The sequence below is a fragment of the Monodelphis domestica genome, chromosome 5 (assembly GCF_027887165.1).
Source record: "Monodelphis domestica isolate mMonDom1 chromosome 5, mMonDom1.pri, whole genome shotgun sequence".
Classification (NCBI taxonomy): domain Eukaryota; kingdom Metazoa; phylum Chordata; class Mammalia; order Didelphimorphia; family Didelphidae; genus Monodelphis; species Monodelphis domestica.
The window spans coordinates 171,446,005-171,467,110 of NC_077231.1; the positions used below are offsets into that span (position 1 = coordinate 171,446,005).

A 21,106-nucleotide genomic window follows, 5' to 3' on the forward strand; every position below is an offset into this window, starting at 1 on the left:
GGACTCAAATGACCCTCCATTAACAACTTACATATGAACTTAGCCAATAACATGTAAACAAAGTTATGCAGAATAAATGGCTTGGATTTGTTTGTGCAAATGGAGGAGTTTATGATAGCAACTCTGGACAAAGTCAAAGTCACTAGAAATTAGAGAAAGTGATCTTTAAGCATCATATACTTAGTAATAAATACAGATTATGCAAAACATCAGTAGAAAATGTATAACATATTAATGAAAACTGCATAATTTTAGCTCCTACCAAATATCTACCCGGACCTAAAATAGTAGTTAGACTAATTCATCAGAAACTTGATGCTTCCCCTAGGTCAACATTCAAATCTCCATACCAAAGTATAGGCCTCAAAATAACCTTATGAATTCAAGCAATAATATAAAATGAAATTGGAACATTATCAGAGACTGAATTGTTGCCCACAATGTCCCAGACATAACACCAAATATAATTAATAAAAACTTAAAAAGAGTATTTTAATTGATCTCTCCTTACCAAATACTCAGAATTTCCAAGTTACACATAGAGGAAATGAAAATCATATAGGAATACAATGAAGAATATATCATATGCACAACCCTTTCTCTTAATAGAGTACAATAAATGTTTTCAGGGAGCATACACAAGTCAAGTTTACTGTTCAACAACAAAAAAAGTAATTATCTTACCCATTTGAACAATATAAAAGAATAATAGCTTTAAAGAACTTAATAATAATAATAATAATAATAATAAATGTCAGCTTATTATGAAGGATATACTGTATATTAGTGGATCTGTCCCAGTACTTCATATAAATGAGAATTTTTATTTACTAAAATAAATATTTTACATCTATAAGATTCTTGAAAGTTTGCAAGATTGATTTACATACATGAACTCACTTGTACCTGGTAAGGTAAGATCTACAAGTATTCTTATGCAATAACAGTATATTCGTTATTTCATTGAAATCCTCAGATGAAGGTTACTACTTTAATTTTTAAAAATTTTCCACTGACACAATAACTTTCAATTTAATAACAAAAAATCTTTTTTGCTTGGGGTTTAGATAACATGCTATATTATAAAATATCAGCATCATGCCATTTTATCAATCTGACGGTCTGGCAAGTTAAAGTCTTGTGAGATCATAAATACATTATGGTATTACAGAATTTAGAAGTGAAAAAACCTTCAGAAATCAACTAATCTATCTCTCACATTTTAAGAAGACAAAAACTAAGGCCTAGAAGGTTGAGTAATTTGTCCAAGTTCAAACAGGTAAGTTGCAAAATTTGACCAAGAAATTTCTTCCTGCACAATTCCTCTTCACTAAATCATAATTCTTCCCCTTATCTATCATTTGAAAGGCAAAATGTAAAACAAACTTAACTAATTTTAACACATATTACCAAAAATTCACAATAAATTAATCAGCCAAGAAAATTACTAGATGTGTTTAGCTTTAGTGGAGGCAAAGAACTTACCAAGTTCATTTAGACTCTGAGCTGCTTTTGTTATCTCTCTACTTCCTCCCTGCAGCTGTCCTTGGAGTCTCTTACTGAGATACAAGATGCGTATTATTCTCCGAAGCAAATCACAGGCTACCTGCACAAATATCAGGATATTAGATGTGCATCTTCAATTAATGAAGTTTCATCATCACTGCTACAAATAAACATTTTTCAAAAGTCCTTCAAAATGCTTATGATAAATCTTTCTCAGACTTTTAACAATTTTTAATCAACTAGTAATGCTAATTCAGAAGCCTGAAAAATCTTTTTAAAACTTTCACATTTATTGAATGAGATCATATTTGCAAAGTATTTTGAAAGCCCTAAAGTGTTGATGTGGGGTGAATAGTTCCCCTAACACTGTCAAGTAGGTATAAACAATCAAAATAACATGGAAACAATGACTAGTTGATTAGCACCGGGCCACTTTTCAGGAAAGAAGTATGGGTTGCCTAGATTTACGATTATGAGAAAATTCATATTGATCTTTAGATATAACCTAAGCCTTTGGTTAAGGGGGTTCAGTTTCCCAGTCACACAGGACTAGGTTCAAACAGAGCCCAATTTCTACAATCACTGTCTTCCTTAGAGCCTGTGCAGAAAGACCAAATTTAACCTGAAGTTGCCCCAGGGTATTTAACATATCATTAGCATACACTTACATTGTTGATTCCCCACCTCACAGGGGAGAAACACAGTGAACCATGGTTATTAAAGCCTAGTAGACCAAAGTGAACCACTGGTAAATTACATCAGTTCCTTGGGAACAGTAGGGCAACAATCACCAAAACAAATGACCCCTTCTTAGTAACTAATCAAGATAAAAAGTACTCATGAAAAACTCTCAGATACCTTCCTCCCTCCCTTCCTTTCTTCCTTCCTCTCCCCAATAGCTAACTCTATCATATCTCTCTTGCTAATTCTCTTATAATAAAGCTTGTTCCCTCTTCATGGAGTCAGCCTGAGATGTCAAATTCTTTAGATGAGATCTTAATCTTTGACACTCCCACATCAGGGATACTACTTATTATTATAATTAATTAGCACAATGGAATACAATATTTAATTTGTATAATAAAAACCAGTTTTTACCAGGAAAATGTGATCTCCCTGAGAATGTCATTTTTTAATCTCTGTATTCCAAAATCCTAGATACAATATCTTGCACATTCAATTCAATAAATATTTACTAAGCACTTCCTTTGTGCCAGGCACTGTGCTTAGTGCTGGGGAGCAGGTACTACTACTAGGTAGACACAAGTGTAAACCTTAAAAGATTCTCAGACCCTACTTCATAAGGTTGGATTGTGAACCTTAAAAATTCCCCATTGGGACCATTCACCATTTGGGCAGTGAAAGTAACTTAGATCAGGAATGTGAGAACTCTACTTAGATCAGGAATGTGAGAGCTCTATTTCACCATACTTAAGCATGCCTTAGGGGAAGATAAAGGTGTAAACTCCTTTCTGAACAATGAAAAGTACTTAAACCCATATTTATAGTGGGACAAAAAGGTCTTAGGCCATGCCTATTTTAGGACTAATACAAAAGGGTGATAAGTACCTATAAAGGTCGAGCAACTTGTGAATTTACAAGGAACAAAGACCTGAGAAACTTACTCAGAGCTTTCCTGGTGTGAATTACTCAAAAATTTACAGCTTCTTAGGTGTGAACTAAGAATGGTCTGTCCTTTGAAAACCATCTACTGTGATTGGTAGATGTAAGAATTTAGGGGAGGTGACATAGGAGAAAATTCCCTATATAAAGAGATGACAGTCTCTTGAATACAGTCTCTAAGGAGGCTGTTGGGAGAGAGCTCTGGAAACAGGCTCTTGGGACAGTCTCTTGAGGACAGTCAGAAGAATCTCTCTCTGGAGAAGGATGGCTGGCTGAACTGGTGTCACTAGAATCCTTGTTTGGACAGATCTTGCGGTGAGTGATTAAGGACTGACTGATCTTTCTTTTAGGGCCTAGCCTGGATTGGCCAGGACTGGCCAGGGCTGGCTTATCCTTTTCTCATTATTCCCCCTTTTCTCTCTTTCTCTCCTTTTCTTTAATTCCTCATTTGTATTAATTAAAATCTCTATAAAACCCAGCTGACTTGGGTATATTTGAATAATTGGGAATATTTCCCTCGTGACCACCTTATATTTGATTTAAAAATAAAACACTGTAGTGAAAACATATTTCCTGCGGTCACAACTTACTCATCCACTCTTATATCTACTACAATTTAAGTCTTCCACTATTTAATCACTACAGTTTATGGCCTTAACTATTTTGATTATTACACAAGGTATATGCTAATTATTTGCTGAATTAAATTGAATTTATGTATAATGATTAGGAAGCAAAGTAATGTCATTATCAATTTAATATTTTGATGAACTTGAGTCGCTATGTATGATTTATAACTAATTTTCATATGACTATAATATAATAAATTATAATTAAAACTATACTAAATACAATTTTTCCTTTCCTTAGAAAGGCTCAGATGGCAGTTGGTGATTAACTGTAGTCACTTGATATAACTGATATCATCATCATCCATATCACAGAAAACTTTTCTGTAAACCTCGAAGCATAGTATCAACATGATTTGTTTTTCATGAATGTAAAAAGCATCACTTATCACTGACTCCAGAACATAAAGTAACACAATTCTCTTCTTTAATATATTCCTTATATCAAGTTTTCTCTTATAGAAGCTGTTGGCTATCTATAAGCCTTCCTGAAAATAAGTATTGAATCCTTAGCATATTCTCCATAGTGACTGTGTCAAACCTTTTCTTCATTCCTCAAACTTATTTCTTTTCCATCAGGTGCTTATTACTGACTTTGCAGAGAAAACCTGCCATAAACTTCCTAATCTCTTCTACATTTCAAAATTTCTCTGTGTCCTTACTCAGTCTCTCATCATTCCCATCAGGATGAGGCTGAATTCATTGCCAAGGAAAACGCTATTTATAACTATGCCTATTCCATCCCTTGCATCCTTGCTCTGGACCATTTCCTTTCACTCTCCCCTCTCCTAAATCTCTCTTCCTGTACCTGCTCCTTCCTCTGTCTAGATACGTGCTTAGATCTCCTGTATTCTAAAATAAACTACACTTTATACTGATGCCCCTTTAAGCTACTATTCTATTTCTCCTTTCCCCTTCCAGATAAATTTCTGTAAAAGGGACCCTATTCCTACTGCCTCTGTCTCTATCTGATGTACATACATAAGCACTCAATATCTTGCAATCCACTTTCTATTTCTATCACTCCACAGAAATTGCTCTTCAGGATTAACAGTAATCTCTTAATTGCCAAACATAATGACCTTTTTTTCAACTTTAATTGTATTTAATCTTTCTGCAGCATTTGATATTAAGTTCCATTCTTTTCCATCCTCCTTTCGCCTGGCTTTAAAGATATTGGCACTCCTGATTCTCCTACTTATTTGACAATTTTTCAGTGAACTAATTCACCCTTCTTCCAGTTCACTTAGTATGAAGTGTTCCCAACATTCTGCCCTCAGTCCTCTTCACTTATCTCTTTCTTGGTGACTTGATAAACTAATATAGTTTCAATTACTCTTTATCTACAAACAACTCTAAAATATAAATTTCTAGCCATGATCTCTCTCTTCAGGCTCCAAATTTCAAACTGTTTTCTGGGGATCTCCTCCTGCATCTCTGTCCAGTACCTCAAATTAAACATGGCAATCATTCCTCAAGTGGAAAATAGTCAAAATTGGGGAAGGAGAGGGAGGAAAGTGTTCCAAATCACTAATAATTAGAGAAGTGCAAATCAAAGCAATTCTAAGGTTCTGCTTCATCCCCATCAGTTTGAAAAAGACAAGGAGGAAAAAGGGGAAATAACAAGAAAAATAAACAAATTAATGCATTATTGGAGTTTGGATTAGTGCAACAATTCTAGGAAACCATTTAGAACTATGCCTGTGCATTTCTCTTTATTCAATGATATCACCACTGGGACTATATTACAGAGACAAAAAAAAAAGGAAATGGGATTTACAGAGAGATTTACATTAGCTCTTTTCATAGTGACAAAGTATTGAAAACTAAGTAAGTGCTCATCAGTGAGGGAATGACAGAACAAATTATGGCATATAGATGTAATAGAATAGTAACCCATTAGAAATTAAGAGAGATGGTTTCAGAAAAAATATGGTAGGGCTTATAGGAATTGATGCAGAATACAGTGAAAATAACATATAATAATATTATAGAAAAACAAATTCATACGACTTAAGAACTCTGATCAATGAAATGACCAACCACAATTTCAAATCAACTGATATTAAAGCAATCTACTCATATCCTGGAAGCTTTTCTCAACCTCTTTTAATTCTAGTGCCCTCCCTCTGCTATTTATTTCCTATTCATTGGTCTATAGTACCATATTAAGTTTAATAACAGCCCTTCATTTTTCTTCAGCCTTTTTTTTTAAAGTGTTTCACACACTTATTTTGTCCTCTTTAGTTCTCTAGCTGTCTAGACTATTCTTCCACTCATTCATTTCTGTCACTGCATTTTCAGATCTTACCCCAAAGCTTCTCTTTTTTATTATTGAACTTTTTTTATTTTTCCCCAGATTACATATTAATACAATTTTTGATATTTTTTATGACATTTTGCAATCTATATTCTCTCATTTCCTCCCACCACTTTTCTCTTCCAATATGGCAGGTAATATTTGATATAGGTTGTACATGTGTTATCATATAATACATATTTCCTTGTTCATCATGCTTGGAAAGAATACATATGTTACTTACACTAGAAAAAAATTCACATAAGAAATGAAGGGAAGAACAGTATGTTTCAATCTGCATTCAGTCTCTGATAATTCTTTCTATGGCAGTGGAAAGACTTTTTCATCATAAGTAGTCCCTTGGAGTTGTCCTTGATCTTAAATTGCTGATATTGTTACCAGTTAAACATCATACTTTATTGCCCTTACTGTGTATGATCATCTCCCTGTTCTCCTTACTTAATTTTGCATCACTTTAAAGAAGTCTTTCCAGGTTTTTCTGTGATTGTTATCTTTGTCATTTCTTATTCCACAACATTATTCCATTAGAATCATACAACTTGTTCAGTCATTCAGCAACTTATGGACATCCCTTCAGTTTACAGTTCTTTACACTCTCCACACAACTAAAACTAGATCTAAACAATTGGAAAATTATTGATTGCTCATGGGTGGGATGAGCTAACATAATAAAAATGACAATCCTACCCAAATTAATTTCCTTATTTAATGCAATACCCATTAAACTACCAAAAAACTTTTTTACTAAATTAGAAAAAAAAACAAAACAAAACATAACAAAGTTAATTTGGAAGAACAAAAGATCAAGGATATCCAAGGAAATCATGAAAAAAATGCAAAGGAAGGAGGACTTGCAGTCCCAGATATCAAACTATACTATAAAGCAGTGGTCATCAAAACAATTTGGTACTGACTAAGAGACAGAAAGGAAGATCTGTGGAATAGACTTGGGGTAAATGACCTCAGCAAGACAGTCTATGATAAGCCCAAAGATCCCAGTTTGGGGCAACAAAACCCACTATTTGACCAAAAAAGTGCTGGGAAAATTGGAAGACAGAATGGGAGAGAATAGGTTTGGATCAATATCTCACACCCTACACCAAGATGAACTCAGAATGGGTGAATGACCTGAAAATAAAGAAGGAAACTCTAAGCAAATTAGGTGAACATAGAATAGTAAACTTTTCAGATCTATGGGAAAGGAAAGACTTTGAAACCAAGCAAAAGTTAGGAAAAAAAATCACAAAATGTAAAATCAATAATTTTCATTACATCACATTAAAAAGGTTTTATACAAACAAAACAAATACATGCAAAATTAGAAGGGAAGCAACAAATTGGGAAACAATCTTCATTACAAAAACTTCTGACAAAGGTCTAATTACTGTGGAAAGGAAATAAGGCTGACAGTTGATGGGGAAGGGGAATCTGGGAGTGGCAGTTGGGTCTTGTGACTAGCACTTCCTTCCTGCCGGGATTGGCAGCTAGGTCTTGGGACTACAACTTCCTTCAGGTCAGGGTGGGACTTACTTCCTGGTGTTGGAGGAGAGAGGAGCTTGTTCAGCTCAGTCTGGAGTGGTGTGCCTCTTCTTGGTTCAGCACGAAGATTTAGGCCCAATTACTTCTGAAGGTCAGACCTGTTCTTCTTTGCTTTTCTGTCTACTGCTAAGATTATGAATTAAACAAAGCAGGACTGATAAAGAGTAGACAGGAGTGGAAGAACCCTCCGCCAGCCTTAGGGCCTGGCCTCAACTCTGAAGCTGAGAAAAAACTCCAATCCTAACTGGTTATTAAACTTTATATTATTTGAATTTGCAGTCAGATAAGTGGACTATCTTTTCTGGTCATAGAGGGAGCTGAACGTCAGTTCAGTCATTCGAGGACAAACAGTCTTTATCGGACCCCTGCTGTTTCCTCTTGGAAGGAGGCATCTCTCCCCTCAACTCCTCCATACCTGGCTACAGACCTTCCCTTTATCCCCAGTTTTTCCAATCCCCCCATTTCCTTTCCCAATAAATATTACAGTTTTTGGCAGAGCCAGCTAGGTTTTCGTACCTATTTTGTCATGAATTTGGGAAAAGTAAGGCAATTGGAGTTGTCAGAGAAGTGTCAGAGAAATTGGGCCTGCATACATTTCAAAAGCCTGTGTGACTGTGAAAAGTAACCATTTTGAGATCAGTGTTGAGTGCAACTAATCTGCCTAACGATACCACACCCGAAAGAAACCACTCCTCCTAAAGGACCCTCTTAAAGGACCAGTCTTAAAAACATTTTTTCTGTTGCAAAAAGGCTTTTCTAGATACAAGTCAGCAAAGAAACTACTACTTGCCATGGGTTATATAGCCTGGATTGGATATTTCTTTTATATGTTTTACAACTTATTTTTGGTCACGATTCCGGATTATATTTATTTTCTGATTAGAATCTATGAAACTTTGCAATGGCTGAATATAAGTATGTATCACTTGATTTCATTCATTCCCACATATGCTGGAGCATTATTCTTCTTAACCCAATTATACTATGCTCTAAAAAAAGGTGTGCATCTAATTTTTGGGAAAAAAGCAAAAGATAATGAAATGGCTGTGATGATTTTAGCCATAAAGGAGGAGATGATGCAACTAAAGGAAATGATGAAGCAAGTGACTGAAGAGAAATAATGTGACAAAGGTATTAAAACACAACAAGACATATCTAAAAATAACAATGTAGTTCAGCAAGAAAATACAGATGGGGCTGAAGGTGGAATACCAATATTACCAATAAGAGATCAAATGAGCCTACAACCAGATAGTGGAATAATTCATATTAAAACACATAAGCCATTTACACCAGCTGACCTTGAAAGTCTGAAAAAATGGATGCCTTCCATGTTTTCAGAACCAATGAGATGTTTAAAAGAATTTAAAAGAGTAATTAGACTTTATGATCCAGATTTCCAGAACACAGAAATTCTTCTCTCAGAATTATTTTGAAAACGGGAAAAACAACAATTCATTGATGAAACAAGAAACAATCCAAATATAACGTCATGGTTAGAGGAAGAAACAGACAGAGTTATCTAATAATGAAAATCTACATTATCTAAGAAAGGCCAGAGAAGATCTATTAGAAGCAATGAAAATTTTTAGAAAAAGACCAGATACTTGGGGAAAATTTGTGAAATTGAGACAGGAAAGTAGGGAACATCCATCTAAGTTCCTCAGTAGAGTGATTGAAGTAGCAGAGGATATGCTTGAATTTGAAAATTTAACTGAACAAAATCTCCAACACATAAGGAGACAATTTGTGAAAGGCAGTAACACACCTATTAGATCATATTTTAAACTTCAATGATCAGATTGAGAAACACTAAGTCAGGAAGATTTAAGAAAAACTGCAACTTACATATTTTGAGGTCATAAAGAAATACTAGAGGAAAAAGATGAAATAGCTCAAGTAAATATAAATTGAATAAAAAAATCTAGCCACTCTACAATCATACAAACCCACAAGAAATTACACACAAAGCAATCAAAGGAGAAATGTACCCAGATGTTTCCTCTGTGGAAAAATGGGTCACATGGTTCAAGACTGATATTTAAAGGCACAATTATTCCAAGCTAATAACAAACCGAGATATTGGAAAAGCAACGTAAAGTATAGCAGCAATAATACACAAACAAATACAAAATGTTGTGATTGTAATTGCAAAAAATCATTGCGAGCACCAAATTTAGAAACCATAGAGAGATTCATCCAACAAGAAGCAAAACCACGTTATTTGTAAGTAGTCTCAGTTGCTGCCAAAAAAAGTCAGTTATGAAGCCAGGTACATGGGGTAACATCAAAAAGGAAAAATGGGAAAGGAAATGAAAAAAATGAAAAGGAAGGAGACCACATGCAAAGAGAATCTGAGGTTGAAAAATCACAAAATAAAACTAAAGAACAGATAGAAGAAGCAATCCAATTAGATAATGATGTAACAGAGATTAAAGAGAACATTTTTGGAACACTAGAACAAGGTACAAAGAAAGCAGAAGGAACAGAACTGGCAACAGTCTGTATTACACAAACTGAAAATGAATTAATTGAAACACAGGAGAAAACAACAGAAGGGTCCAATGGGGAGGAAAATGCAATAACAAAAAACATTCAAATTAGCAGACCTCCTGGAGACAATGATACGGAAAGCAGGGATGATATTACAAAAGAAAATACCAGTGACAATAGAAAAATCAACCTTAAATCCTTATGTAGAAGATTTCCAACCAATGGTAACTGCACAAGAAAAAGTAAACAAAAACATTATTATGCCATCTGTAAGTCTCCATAATAATGCAATTCCATTGCAAACTGATGATGGATTGATAAATGAATGTTCAAAGAAACAAGAAAAGTCTGTAGCAGAAAAACAAAACTGGGATTTGGACAAAATAGAAATAGAGGTGCCTATGGTCCAAGTGTGCAAACAAAATGAGAACACAGAACCAAGGGTCATGATAAAAATAGGTAATAAGATCTACCCAGTGCTTATCCATACAGGAGCAACTAAATCTGTTTTAAAAACATCTCCCGAAGACAGCAAAATCACAAGTTACGTGTACAAATAATGGGGGCTACAGGGAAAAAACAGAGAGTACCAAAACTAAAATAAAAAATGGTAACGCTAGGACCCCTAACAACAGAACATACATTCTTGTTAATCCCAGAATGCCCAATCAACCTTCTTGGGAGAGACTTTTGGTGTAAAATTGGAGCAACTATTCAATGTAATAAATCGGGGAAAATCTTTCTACATCTAATCAAAGACTCTTTAAAACATTATCCATTGCTGTTCATGGGGCAAGTGGATGACGAACAAGTTCAGAATGAAGGTACAATATTTGAAATACCGGGTGATATACCCGAAGGACTTTGGGCTACACAATCTTAAGATGTAGGGATTCTAAAGTTAGCAACACCAGTTAAAGTAGAAGTTAAAGAAGGGACACCACCAAGGATACCACAATACAAACTAAGTAAAGAAGTCATGGATGGAATCAACCCAATTATCCAAAGCTTGTTGGATCCCAAAATTTTAATCCCAACAATTTCAGAATATAATACACCAATAATACCCATAAAGAAAACAAAATGTGACTCTGAAGGAAAAGTTCAATGGAGACTGGTCCAAGATTTAAGAGCAGTAAATAACTTTGTAAAAAAATCCCATGCAGTCATTCCAAGCCCATCTAAAATAATTTCAGAAATCCCAAGTAACTCTAGATATTACACTGTCTTTGATCTGTGTAGTGCTTATTTTAGCATCCCAATTGCAAAGGAAAGCCAAAAACTCTTTGCTTTCACTTGGAATGGGACTCAGATGACATGGGGGGTGTACCAATGAGATTCTGTGATAGCCCAACAGCATTCTGACAATTCTTGCAACAAGATTTAAAGAACATCCAAATCAAGGAAAGCAAAATTGTGCACTATGTGGATGACATTCTTCTTGCATCCCCATCTGCTAAAATGTGTTACCAGGAGTGTAAAAAACTCCTCCTAGAGCTATATAAGAAAGGTCACAAAGTTTCCAAATCAAAGCTACAATGGGTCATGCCTAAAGTGGAATGCGTAGGATTTATCTTGGAAAAGGAGACGAGAAATATTTCCAAGAAAAAAGTAGAGGACATACTGAAGCTCAGGGTGCCAAAGACTAAGAAACAACTGAGATCCTTTTTAGGAGTGACAGGTTTCTGTAGACAATGGATCCCAGGCTATAGCCAAATAACAAAATGCCTTACAGACTTAACCAAAAACACAGTCACAGAACCTTTGAAACTAATGAAAGAGCACCTCCAAGCCTTGGCACAGCTCAAAGAAGCAATCATTGCAGCTCCAGCCTTAGGTATTCCAGACTACAACAAAGAATTCCATCTCTTTGTACATAAAGCAAGAGGCATAGCTTATGGACTGTTAGTCCAAACTTTAGGACCCAATTTTAGGCCAATGGCATATTATAGTACACAGCTAGATATGAGAAAGGAATGATTCCCTGTTTGAGAGCAATTACAGCCACAGCAATATCTCTCTCTCTCTCTCTCTCTCTCTCTCTCTCTCTCACCTTTCTTCCTCCTGTTTGTAATTAAACTCCATAAAAGGTTCACTGCTGACTTGAGTTTTCATTAAGGAATTACATAGCTGAATTCCTTGGCGACCTTAAATTAATATATATCAGTCTTTTAAAGTGATTTCCTTGTCACAAAGTATTCCTTTGACCTCTTTTTAATCCAATCCAATTGATGTTTAGTAAGCGTCCTGTAAATGTAATAAACAAAGGTAAGAGAGAAAGATGTGCAAGCAGAGTTAAGAGCCAGAGCCCCAGCAAAGACCCCTCCTGGCATGGGATCAGTACATTTATAGACCAACCCACGCCAGGACATAACATGGGGACATAACAAAAGGGAACCCTAGGAAGAGTAGAGAATGCTGGGGGATGAAGTCCCCTGGGGTACAAATTTTTAAAAGATAATCTACAGTGTATGAGGCACTGTGCTAACTACTGGGAATACACCTAATAAAAAGAAAGACAGTCCCTGTCTTCCAGAAACTTACAATCAGGAGAGATGACACAGAAGGAGACAAGAAAGTGGAGGAGGAAAGGCAGAAAGGGGAAGCAAAGAGCAAGAGATTTAGGGCACAGGGGCATCTTGTTCTGTGAAGTTGAGACCAAGCAGCACAGTAGATACAAACTAGAGTGAGATGAAGTCTAGTTCCTGCTCTCTATAAAGGAAGGCTTTTGGAAGAGTTTATTACTCACTCTCCAGCCTTCCAAACAGAGAGGGAGAAGAGTGAGTGAGGTGGAATAAATTTAAAGCTTGATTTAGCAGCATGGGGATGAGATTAAAGGCAACCAGGTGGCACAGTGAATAGAGTTCTGGGTCTGGAGTCAGAAAGATTCATCTTCCTCAGTTTTAAGTTATCCTCAGATACTAACTAGCTATGTGAACCAAAGTAAGTCATTTAACCCTGTTTTCCTTAGTTTCCTCATCTGTTAAATAAGCTGGAGAAGGAAATGTCAAATGACCCCAGTATCTTTGCCAAGAAAATCCCAAATGGGGTCATGAATAGTTAGGACTGGATTGAACAACAAAGTTATGACCTATTCCTGGAAATGGCAATATGGAATTGAAACCAGGGAAATTAAAAAATTATCCTCAAAGAAAGAAATGGTGTCATACATAGTATTGTGTGCTAAGAGCCATTCTGTGCCCCATGTCACCATGACACCTAGTCCTGCCCTTAAGATTATCCCTCAACACTTCTAAGGCCAAATTATACCATATTCGGTTATATGTTTCACATTCTGCCTCCACTCCTTGGTCTATGTCCCCATCCCAACTCCTAGAGTGGAACACTTATTGAAAATAACCATCTCTGAGAGAGTAGTCTCCTAAAGTGTTAGTTCACATTTCCTCTCCTCCCCAACCCCAATGAAATTTATTATAAGGTTCTTGGTCTCAACCACAGAATTAAATTTTATCCCATCATGGTAATGTCTAAGTGGGATACATTCCCCTTCTAGGGAATTCCCCTTTTCCATTCTCCACATCCTTCCTTCTACTGCTTGTGTCCTATTTTTTGAAAGTCCTCACTTATGCTGAGAGAAAAAGAAAATTACTATCTCTTCTCTACTCACCAATAGATTTGCTAGGGATATATATCTAGCTCCTCTCTCCAATCATAAAGTTATGAAGAAATTGCTTCACTTACAGAAGACAATGGGATTTAGTCCAAGAAGTATTAATTTAGTTATTCTTCCTTATTTCTGATTTTTAAAATACCTCTTAAAATGTGACCTCCTCAGGTAGTTATGGCCCTTGATGATTCCCATTTGTTGTTTATGTCTATTAGTTCATTTTTTGAAAACAAACTCAAGAAAGTCTTTTGTTGTTAACAATACTTTTATAATGTATATACCTTGCTTATATTTCTCTTGTTTGGGGTTTTAGTATGTCAACTATGAGCTTTTTAATATTTCTGCAGGAATACTTCTTTTGTTAATGTCCACCTTTTTATGAATAGTCTAAGCTTTATAGTATATATTATTTTCATTTTGAACTTAAACTTCACAGTTTTGAAGAATATTCTATTGCCTTCAAACTTGGGATTTTTTGGCTTTGTTTTTGTACAAATATATTTAGCAGAGTATCTGCCACATAGTTGGCACTTAGTAAATGGTTAATAAAGGTATTTAAGTTCTTGATGTTATTTCAGGAGATTTTTACCTTGTTCACTGTTTGTCTTATTATCTTGTAGATCCGAACTGAATTACTTTATAATAATTTCTTAGCATAATTTCTTTTGCTAAAACGTTTAAGTTTCAATGATTTATGAAAAACTATTCATCTTGCTAATCACATGATCTATTTTTAAGTACAATGTGAAAAATTCATTATCATGCACAAGATATTTTCCTTTTCAACTTTATTACAAAACACAGATATGTAAAAAGGTAAGAAAAAGATATCCATTATTTATTCTTGAATGTAATCATATGTTCTAATATTTTACATATGTAAAATAGGAAAAGTTAACTATTATAGATGTTTTATAAATTGAAGAATTTTTTGGTACTGTACCAGGAAATTTCTATGAAAATAGAACAAAAAAGGTTTTGTTAATATATGTAGGTAAAAAAAAAGTAGGTAGGATGAGAGGTATTTTCTCACATGTTCAAAACATGTTATTATAAAATCTAAATATAGAATTGAATAAAATAGCTGAAAATAAATGATATGCTATTTTTACAATTTGATAAAAATATGCTACCATAACCTTAGATTCTTATACGAGAAAAGTCAGTATTTGAATGAAGCTAAAACTCTCCAAGTCTTCTTAAATTATTAGATTCATAGTTGACTATACTAGAACTATACTACAATAATTTTATTAGAGAAAAATCCAGCTTTATATGAGACTTGGAAATTCCTTATGTAAAAGACTTAAAAGAAAAAAAAAACTCATAAGGCAGGCCTGCCACAAGGACTCCAGGGAAGAATTACTGAGGTTCCATCTAATCCTTGAATGAAATCAAAATATATCTTCATTTTCATCTCCTAGCTAAGTCATATGTTTTAAAGAAAACAAAATTTGGAGATTAAGTTTTTCTGCCATGACTAGGAAATGACTCATCACTAAAAACTTGTTAACAAAACAGCCAAAACAGTTAAGTGAGTGTGTGTATTGGACAACTAAATGGTGCTGTAGTTAGAGCACTAGACTTGCAGTCAGGAAGACCTGGATAAGTCATTTAATTTATGCCTGAGTCAATTACTCATTTGTAAAATGGGGATAATAAAAATATCTATATGATGGGGATAAAATGAGATATTTGTAAAGGGCTTTGTAAACCACAAGTGCTCTATAAATACTGGTAATCATTTTTATATGTCATCTTTGTTATATAATGTGATCCTCACAATGAAGTAAGAGCTATGACTGAGGAAATAATTGACTTGGTCACTTGGTGACTGAATCACATGAACTTATTATGGTCCTAGATTTAGAACTGAAATGCACCTAAGAGATCAACTCCTCCAACCCATTCATTTTACAAATGAGGAGATGGAGACTAGAAAGGTTGAGTGATTGAGCCAAGCTCACACAGGAAGAAAAGCAGAAGAGATGATGCTTTTGAATTCTGGTTCTACAACTCCAGAGTCAGTGTCCTTTCTACTCTACCATTCTGCCTCCCATGAAAGTGAGATAGGATTCAAATTGTGAACAATCATATTTAAAGAAATATCCCATAGTTTCCAACATAAACACTATTATTTCTTCTATTGCTAGCACAGCTACATATTTTACTGTTGTAGATGTGTACTCAGCTTTCTTTTCTATACCCATATGTGAAAGATTCCAGGCATATCTTTGCTTTCACCTGGAAGATTTCCTTTTGGACCTCAACCCTTTTGCCCTAAGGGTTCGTGGACAGTCCTACATTGTTTACACAATTCTTAACTGCCAATACCAATGCCATTTAATATTTAATGTTTATTTATATTTATAAATATTTAATATTTAAATACAGCCATTTAATTGAATATATGGATGATTTGGCTCTTGACTTCAACAAATACTGAAGCATGCCAAGAGGATAGCAGGCATCTTCCTTTGGAAATATATAAGAGAGGCCACAGGTCTCCAAAGACAAAGTTCAGTGGTGTCTCCCCAAAGTACAATATTTAGGTTTCATCTTAACTGCTGTGTCCCATTTAATTTCTCCTAAGGGTATTGAATGTATCTAAAATTTCAGTGCTACTACCACTAAAAAGCAATTGAGGGAGATTCTTGGAGCAATGGGATTTTGTCAGCAATGGATCCCTTGCTGTGGGGAAATCACTAAGCCTTTTGTATCACTCACAAAAAATGTGATCCCTGAACCACTTAAATTGGAAATGTAATACTAGACAGCTCTTTCAAATTTAAAACAGGCCATTCTGTCTGTTCCTACTCTAGGCATCCCCAATTATAAGCCATTTACCTTATATGACCATGAGTAGAGAGAGGTAGCTTCAGGTATTCTAATTCAACTTTTGGGACCTACTCAATGCCCAATAGCCTATTATTTGGCCCAGTTGGACCCAGTAGTTTCAGGAATGTGTAAATCTTGAAATTTCTCAGACTTGTGAATGTTAAAAATTTCCACATTGAGGAATCCTCCATTGGAACAAATTGCCTACTGGGAAACATTCTGCATTTTGATGTGAGAACTCGCCAGGATCAGAAATGGGAGGACCTCTACTCCACCCATACTTAAGACTGCTTTAGGGGAGAAAACTCCTTGCTAAACAATGAAAGTACTTGGACCCATGCTTATAATACGGCAAGGAGTTCTTTGAGCCATGCCTGTTTTTTAGAATTGATATAATGAGATGCTAGGTACCTAAAAGGGTTGGGCAAGTTTTCTCTTAATGAGATTAGTTGACTCCGCTGTGTTTTCACTGGTTCAGACTTACTGAGGAGATTAGTTGACACAGCAGCATTTTTTCTGGTTCAGACTTACTGAGGAGATTAGTCGACTTAGCAGGAATTCAGATGGGCAGTCTTTTGGAAAATGTCTACAGTGATTGGTAGATGTAAGGACTTAGGGGAGGTGACATAGGAGAAAAACCCCTATATAAGAAAAAGCAGAATCTCTTGGGAAAAAAATCCTTTTGGAGGATCTCTGATGAGGATCGCTTGGGAAGAATCTCTTGAGAGAGGCTCTGGAGAAGGGAAGCTCTTGGAGGACAATCTCTAAGGAGGTCTTGCTGGAGCTCCTCTGAGGAGACTCTCTCCCTCTGGAGGCTCTGGAGAGAGGCCCTTTGGAACAGTCTCTGGCTGGAAGGCTTTTTAAGGAGGACTCTGGCTGGAACTCTCTCTGGTGAAGTCAGCTGAGATTGAACTGGCCTGGTGTCACTAGAATCCTTGCTTAGACAGACCTTGTGGTGAGTGTTAAAAGACTGACTGACTGATCTCTCTCTCTTAAGACTCAGGTCTAGGCCATGTTGGCTTAAGGCCCTTCATACTTATTTCCTTTTTCTCTCTTTCACTCTCTTCTTTAATTCCACATTTGTATTAATTAAAATCTCTATAAAACCCAGTTGACTTAGGTATTTGAATAATTGGGAATATTTCCCTGGCGACCACCTTATATTTGATTTAAAAACCAAGACACTGTAGTGAAACATATTTTCTGCGGTCAAATTTACTCACCCTCTCTTATATCTATCACAATTTATATCTTCCACCATTTTAACTCACTACAGTTTACAACATCACTCTTTTAACTGTTATAAATGCCACCATGCCTTATGGGACTAGCTGCCACAGCTTTATTAGTAACCAAATATTCCAATCTAGAATTAGGATGCCCTCTGACCATAATGTGCTTTCATGAAATCAAGGCATTGTTATAAAGACATAGGACACAGGTATTTACCAAACCAAGGATTATGAGATGTGAGATAACCCTATTAAATAATGAATATATCACATTAAAACTGTGGAGTTCTTAATCCTGCAACCTTTCTCCACGATTTGCCAACTTCCAGAAAGCCTTTACATGATTATACATCTTTAGTGTCCATTGCTGATAAACCTCATAATGATTTACTAGACACTCTTTTGGACAAGTCAGATTTAATATTATTTACGATGGCCCTTCATTTATAAGGGATGGCATGTGCTATACAGGAGCTGTGGTAGTTACCAAATTTGCCACTCTGCAGTCAGCTTCCTTACCCACAAATGTAAGTTCACAAGGTGCAGAACTCACAGCTATGAAACATGCCTGTATCACTGCAAAAGATAAGAGGGCCATAATTTACACAGACTTCTCTTATGCCTTTGGCATATGTCATACCATCAGCATGCTATGGTTTCAGAGGGGATTTTTAACATCAGCTGGAAAATGTATTGCCAATGCAAACCTTATTACTAACCTTCTTTCTGCCCTCCAAATCCCTGAAGCCATAGCTGTCATTCACTGCTCTGCCCACACACATGGTACTGACCTTGTCTTGTGAATTTTAAAACTATTCCACCCTAATCAGACTGTACTTTAGAAGATCTGATTTAGCTCTTTCCTGATCAGTAACAATGGAGATACTTGGAATAACAGAATCAGGTCTTGGAAACTCTACATTTCTCCATCCTTCTTAGTTTAACAAGATTAGGACGGTCTGCATCAAACTCAAGATTTAATTATCTGAGGAAATGGCCTTCAACAGACATGTGCAGAAAATCAGACAGACCCCTGGGGTGTCCTAAGTCAAGCTAAGCCATCATTGGTACAGATGAGATGCAGGAAAGTGACGTAAAACCATGTATATGAAGAACGTCACTTCCTCTCTCCTCCTTTTCCCCTGGAGAGGAGACTCTGGCTGGCAGTGTGCTAGGCATTTCGACATCTTGGAGTGGTGGTGGTGAGTTTACCTAGAGCTGATTCAGGTTCAGGCATCTGGATTTAGCCCTTCTTTTTCTGGAGTTCTGGCTGACTCCTACCTCCTTCATACTCCAAAACCTTACTTCCTTATCTCCTGATCTCTCCGCCTGATACTAGCCAGGTTGGGGGAGAGGGAGAGAAAAAAACCTACTCCTCCTTCTTCCTTCTCCTTAATCTTTTCCACTATCAATTAAATCACCATAAAAAATTTCAGCTGACTTGGGTATTTTATTATTTGGTATTTCCCCTGGTGACCACTTAAATTTAGATTTTCCATCTCAACCATAATTTTAACCTTTAGTCTCCAGGGAAAATGAACAAGCAGATGCCACAGCAAAACTAGCAGCCTTAGAAGGACCTGACTTAATTTTGACACTAACAATAACTGATGATTTAGATCTATCCCTTTCCTATAATGACAAGGAAGTGGGAAAATGGAAAAAAAAATTTTTTAAGCCAAACAGATTAATAGAGTATGGGTATCATCTGACAGCAAATCCCCACTCCCTAGAAATTTGTATAACCAAATTTGTCACTCCATCCATAAACATGGCCATTTTGGCACCCAAGGCATTGTAGACTGTTAAAAGAGTATGGATAACATCTGGAATAACTACAATTGCCTCCAAAGTATGTATAGCTTGTCCTTCCTACCAGGCCTTTAATAAACACGCCTTTTTGTGGGAAAGTCTTTGGTGGACATCCTCTCACTTACACACAATTTGAACATTTATATATTGATTTTATCTCTATGCCAAAACATGGACAGTATAAATTTTGTCTAGTCATGGTCAATCAGCCCTCCAGGTGGCCTGAAGCATTTTCTACTGCGCAGGCCACATAGGCTTTTGTTACCAAAATTCTTCTGAAATAAATTATTCCTAATTTTTTCCTGCCAACACTTATTGATTTGGATAGAGGAACTCATTTTACTGATTTAGTCTTATCGCAAATTTATTCATGTTTTGGGATAACTCCTAAATTTCATACACCACATCATCCCCAGAGCTCTGGCTAAATTGAAATAATGAATAAAGAACTTAAAACTATGATTGGAAAATTGTGCACAGAGACTCATTTAAAAGGGCCCGAAATTCTACCTCTGGCCCTATTTTATCTCAGAAGCAGATTCAGAAGTGATTACACATCTCACCATTTGAGATGCTATTTGGACATCCACCTATTCAGGCACAACCATTTACCCTTGTCTATACGTCATTGCTAGGAGGGGATACAACCATTGCCAATATCAGACAATTGCAAACAAAACTGCGAGAACTCCACGACTCTGGAACTGCTGTTCAGGCAGATCCCATAGACTTCTTAATTAAACCCAGGTGATAGCATGTACATAAAGAATTTCAAACGTACTGGGTCGACTGAACCTGCTTATGAGGGACTGTTCCAAGTCCTATTGACTACCCCAATAGCCATTAAAATTGGGGAGAGGGATTCATGGATTCATTGTAGCTGTGTAAAAAGAGTACCTTCTGTTGATAATGAATAATTGCCTATACTGATTGTATTTGACTACTGATCATAATAAAACTTCCCTATTGTTGGATCTATACTATTTTGTTGCACTGTATTTGGTTGATCCTTCTACTTGAACAAATTGCCCTTACAGGACAACACATATATTACCTCAAAAATGTAAGAGTAGCAGCAATAACAAAAGGAGTATCAGAAATGGCCACTGTCGCGGGGCTGGGAAAGAACAGAGCCCACCCAGGCAATGTTTGATCAAACCTGGGAGGCAGTGGGGTCTTCTCCATGGAGACACAACCCAGAGAGCAGGAGACTCAAGGACTGAGCCATAAGAGAGAGCAATCAGGAGACCACAGGAAAGCAGGGGCAGGAATGAGAGGAGAGTTGCTTTTTTCCCTGCGCAGGGAGAGATCCTTGCTTTCTAATGATCATTAATAAACTTCCTAAAATATAATATTTCATTATTGAGATCTAATTTTAATTTTTACAACTCCAAGTATTTAAATTTATAGGATTTAATAACAGCAAAGTGAGAGAGAAAGGAGTTCCTTCAGCCTCATGAGCAGAGCACATTACCAAAGCAAAAGC

The 21,106-nt window shown here is 36.0% G+C and overlaps 1 protein-coding gene across 1 annotated transcript in view; it reads right to left on the bottom strand.

Annotated features, from left to right (window-relative positions):
• Positions 1–21,106, bottom strand: part of COG5 (component of oligomeric golgi complex 5) — a 441,109-nt gene that overhangs the window by 360,784 nt on the left and 59,219 nt on the right. Inside the window, exon 6 of the mRNA XM_007504435.2 lies at positions 1,486–1,606. Coding sequence (XP_007504497.2) covers positions 1,486–1,606 — 121 coding nt within the window. The remainder of the gene's footprint in view (positions 1–1,485; positions 1,607–21,106) is intronic.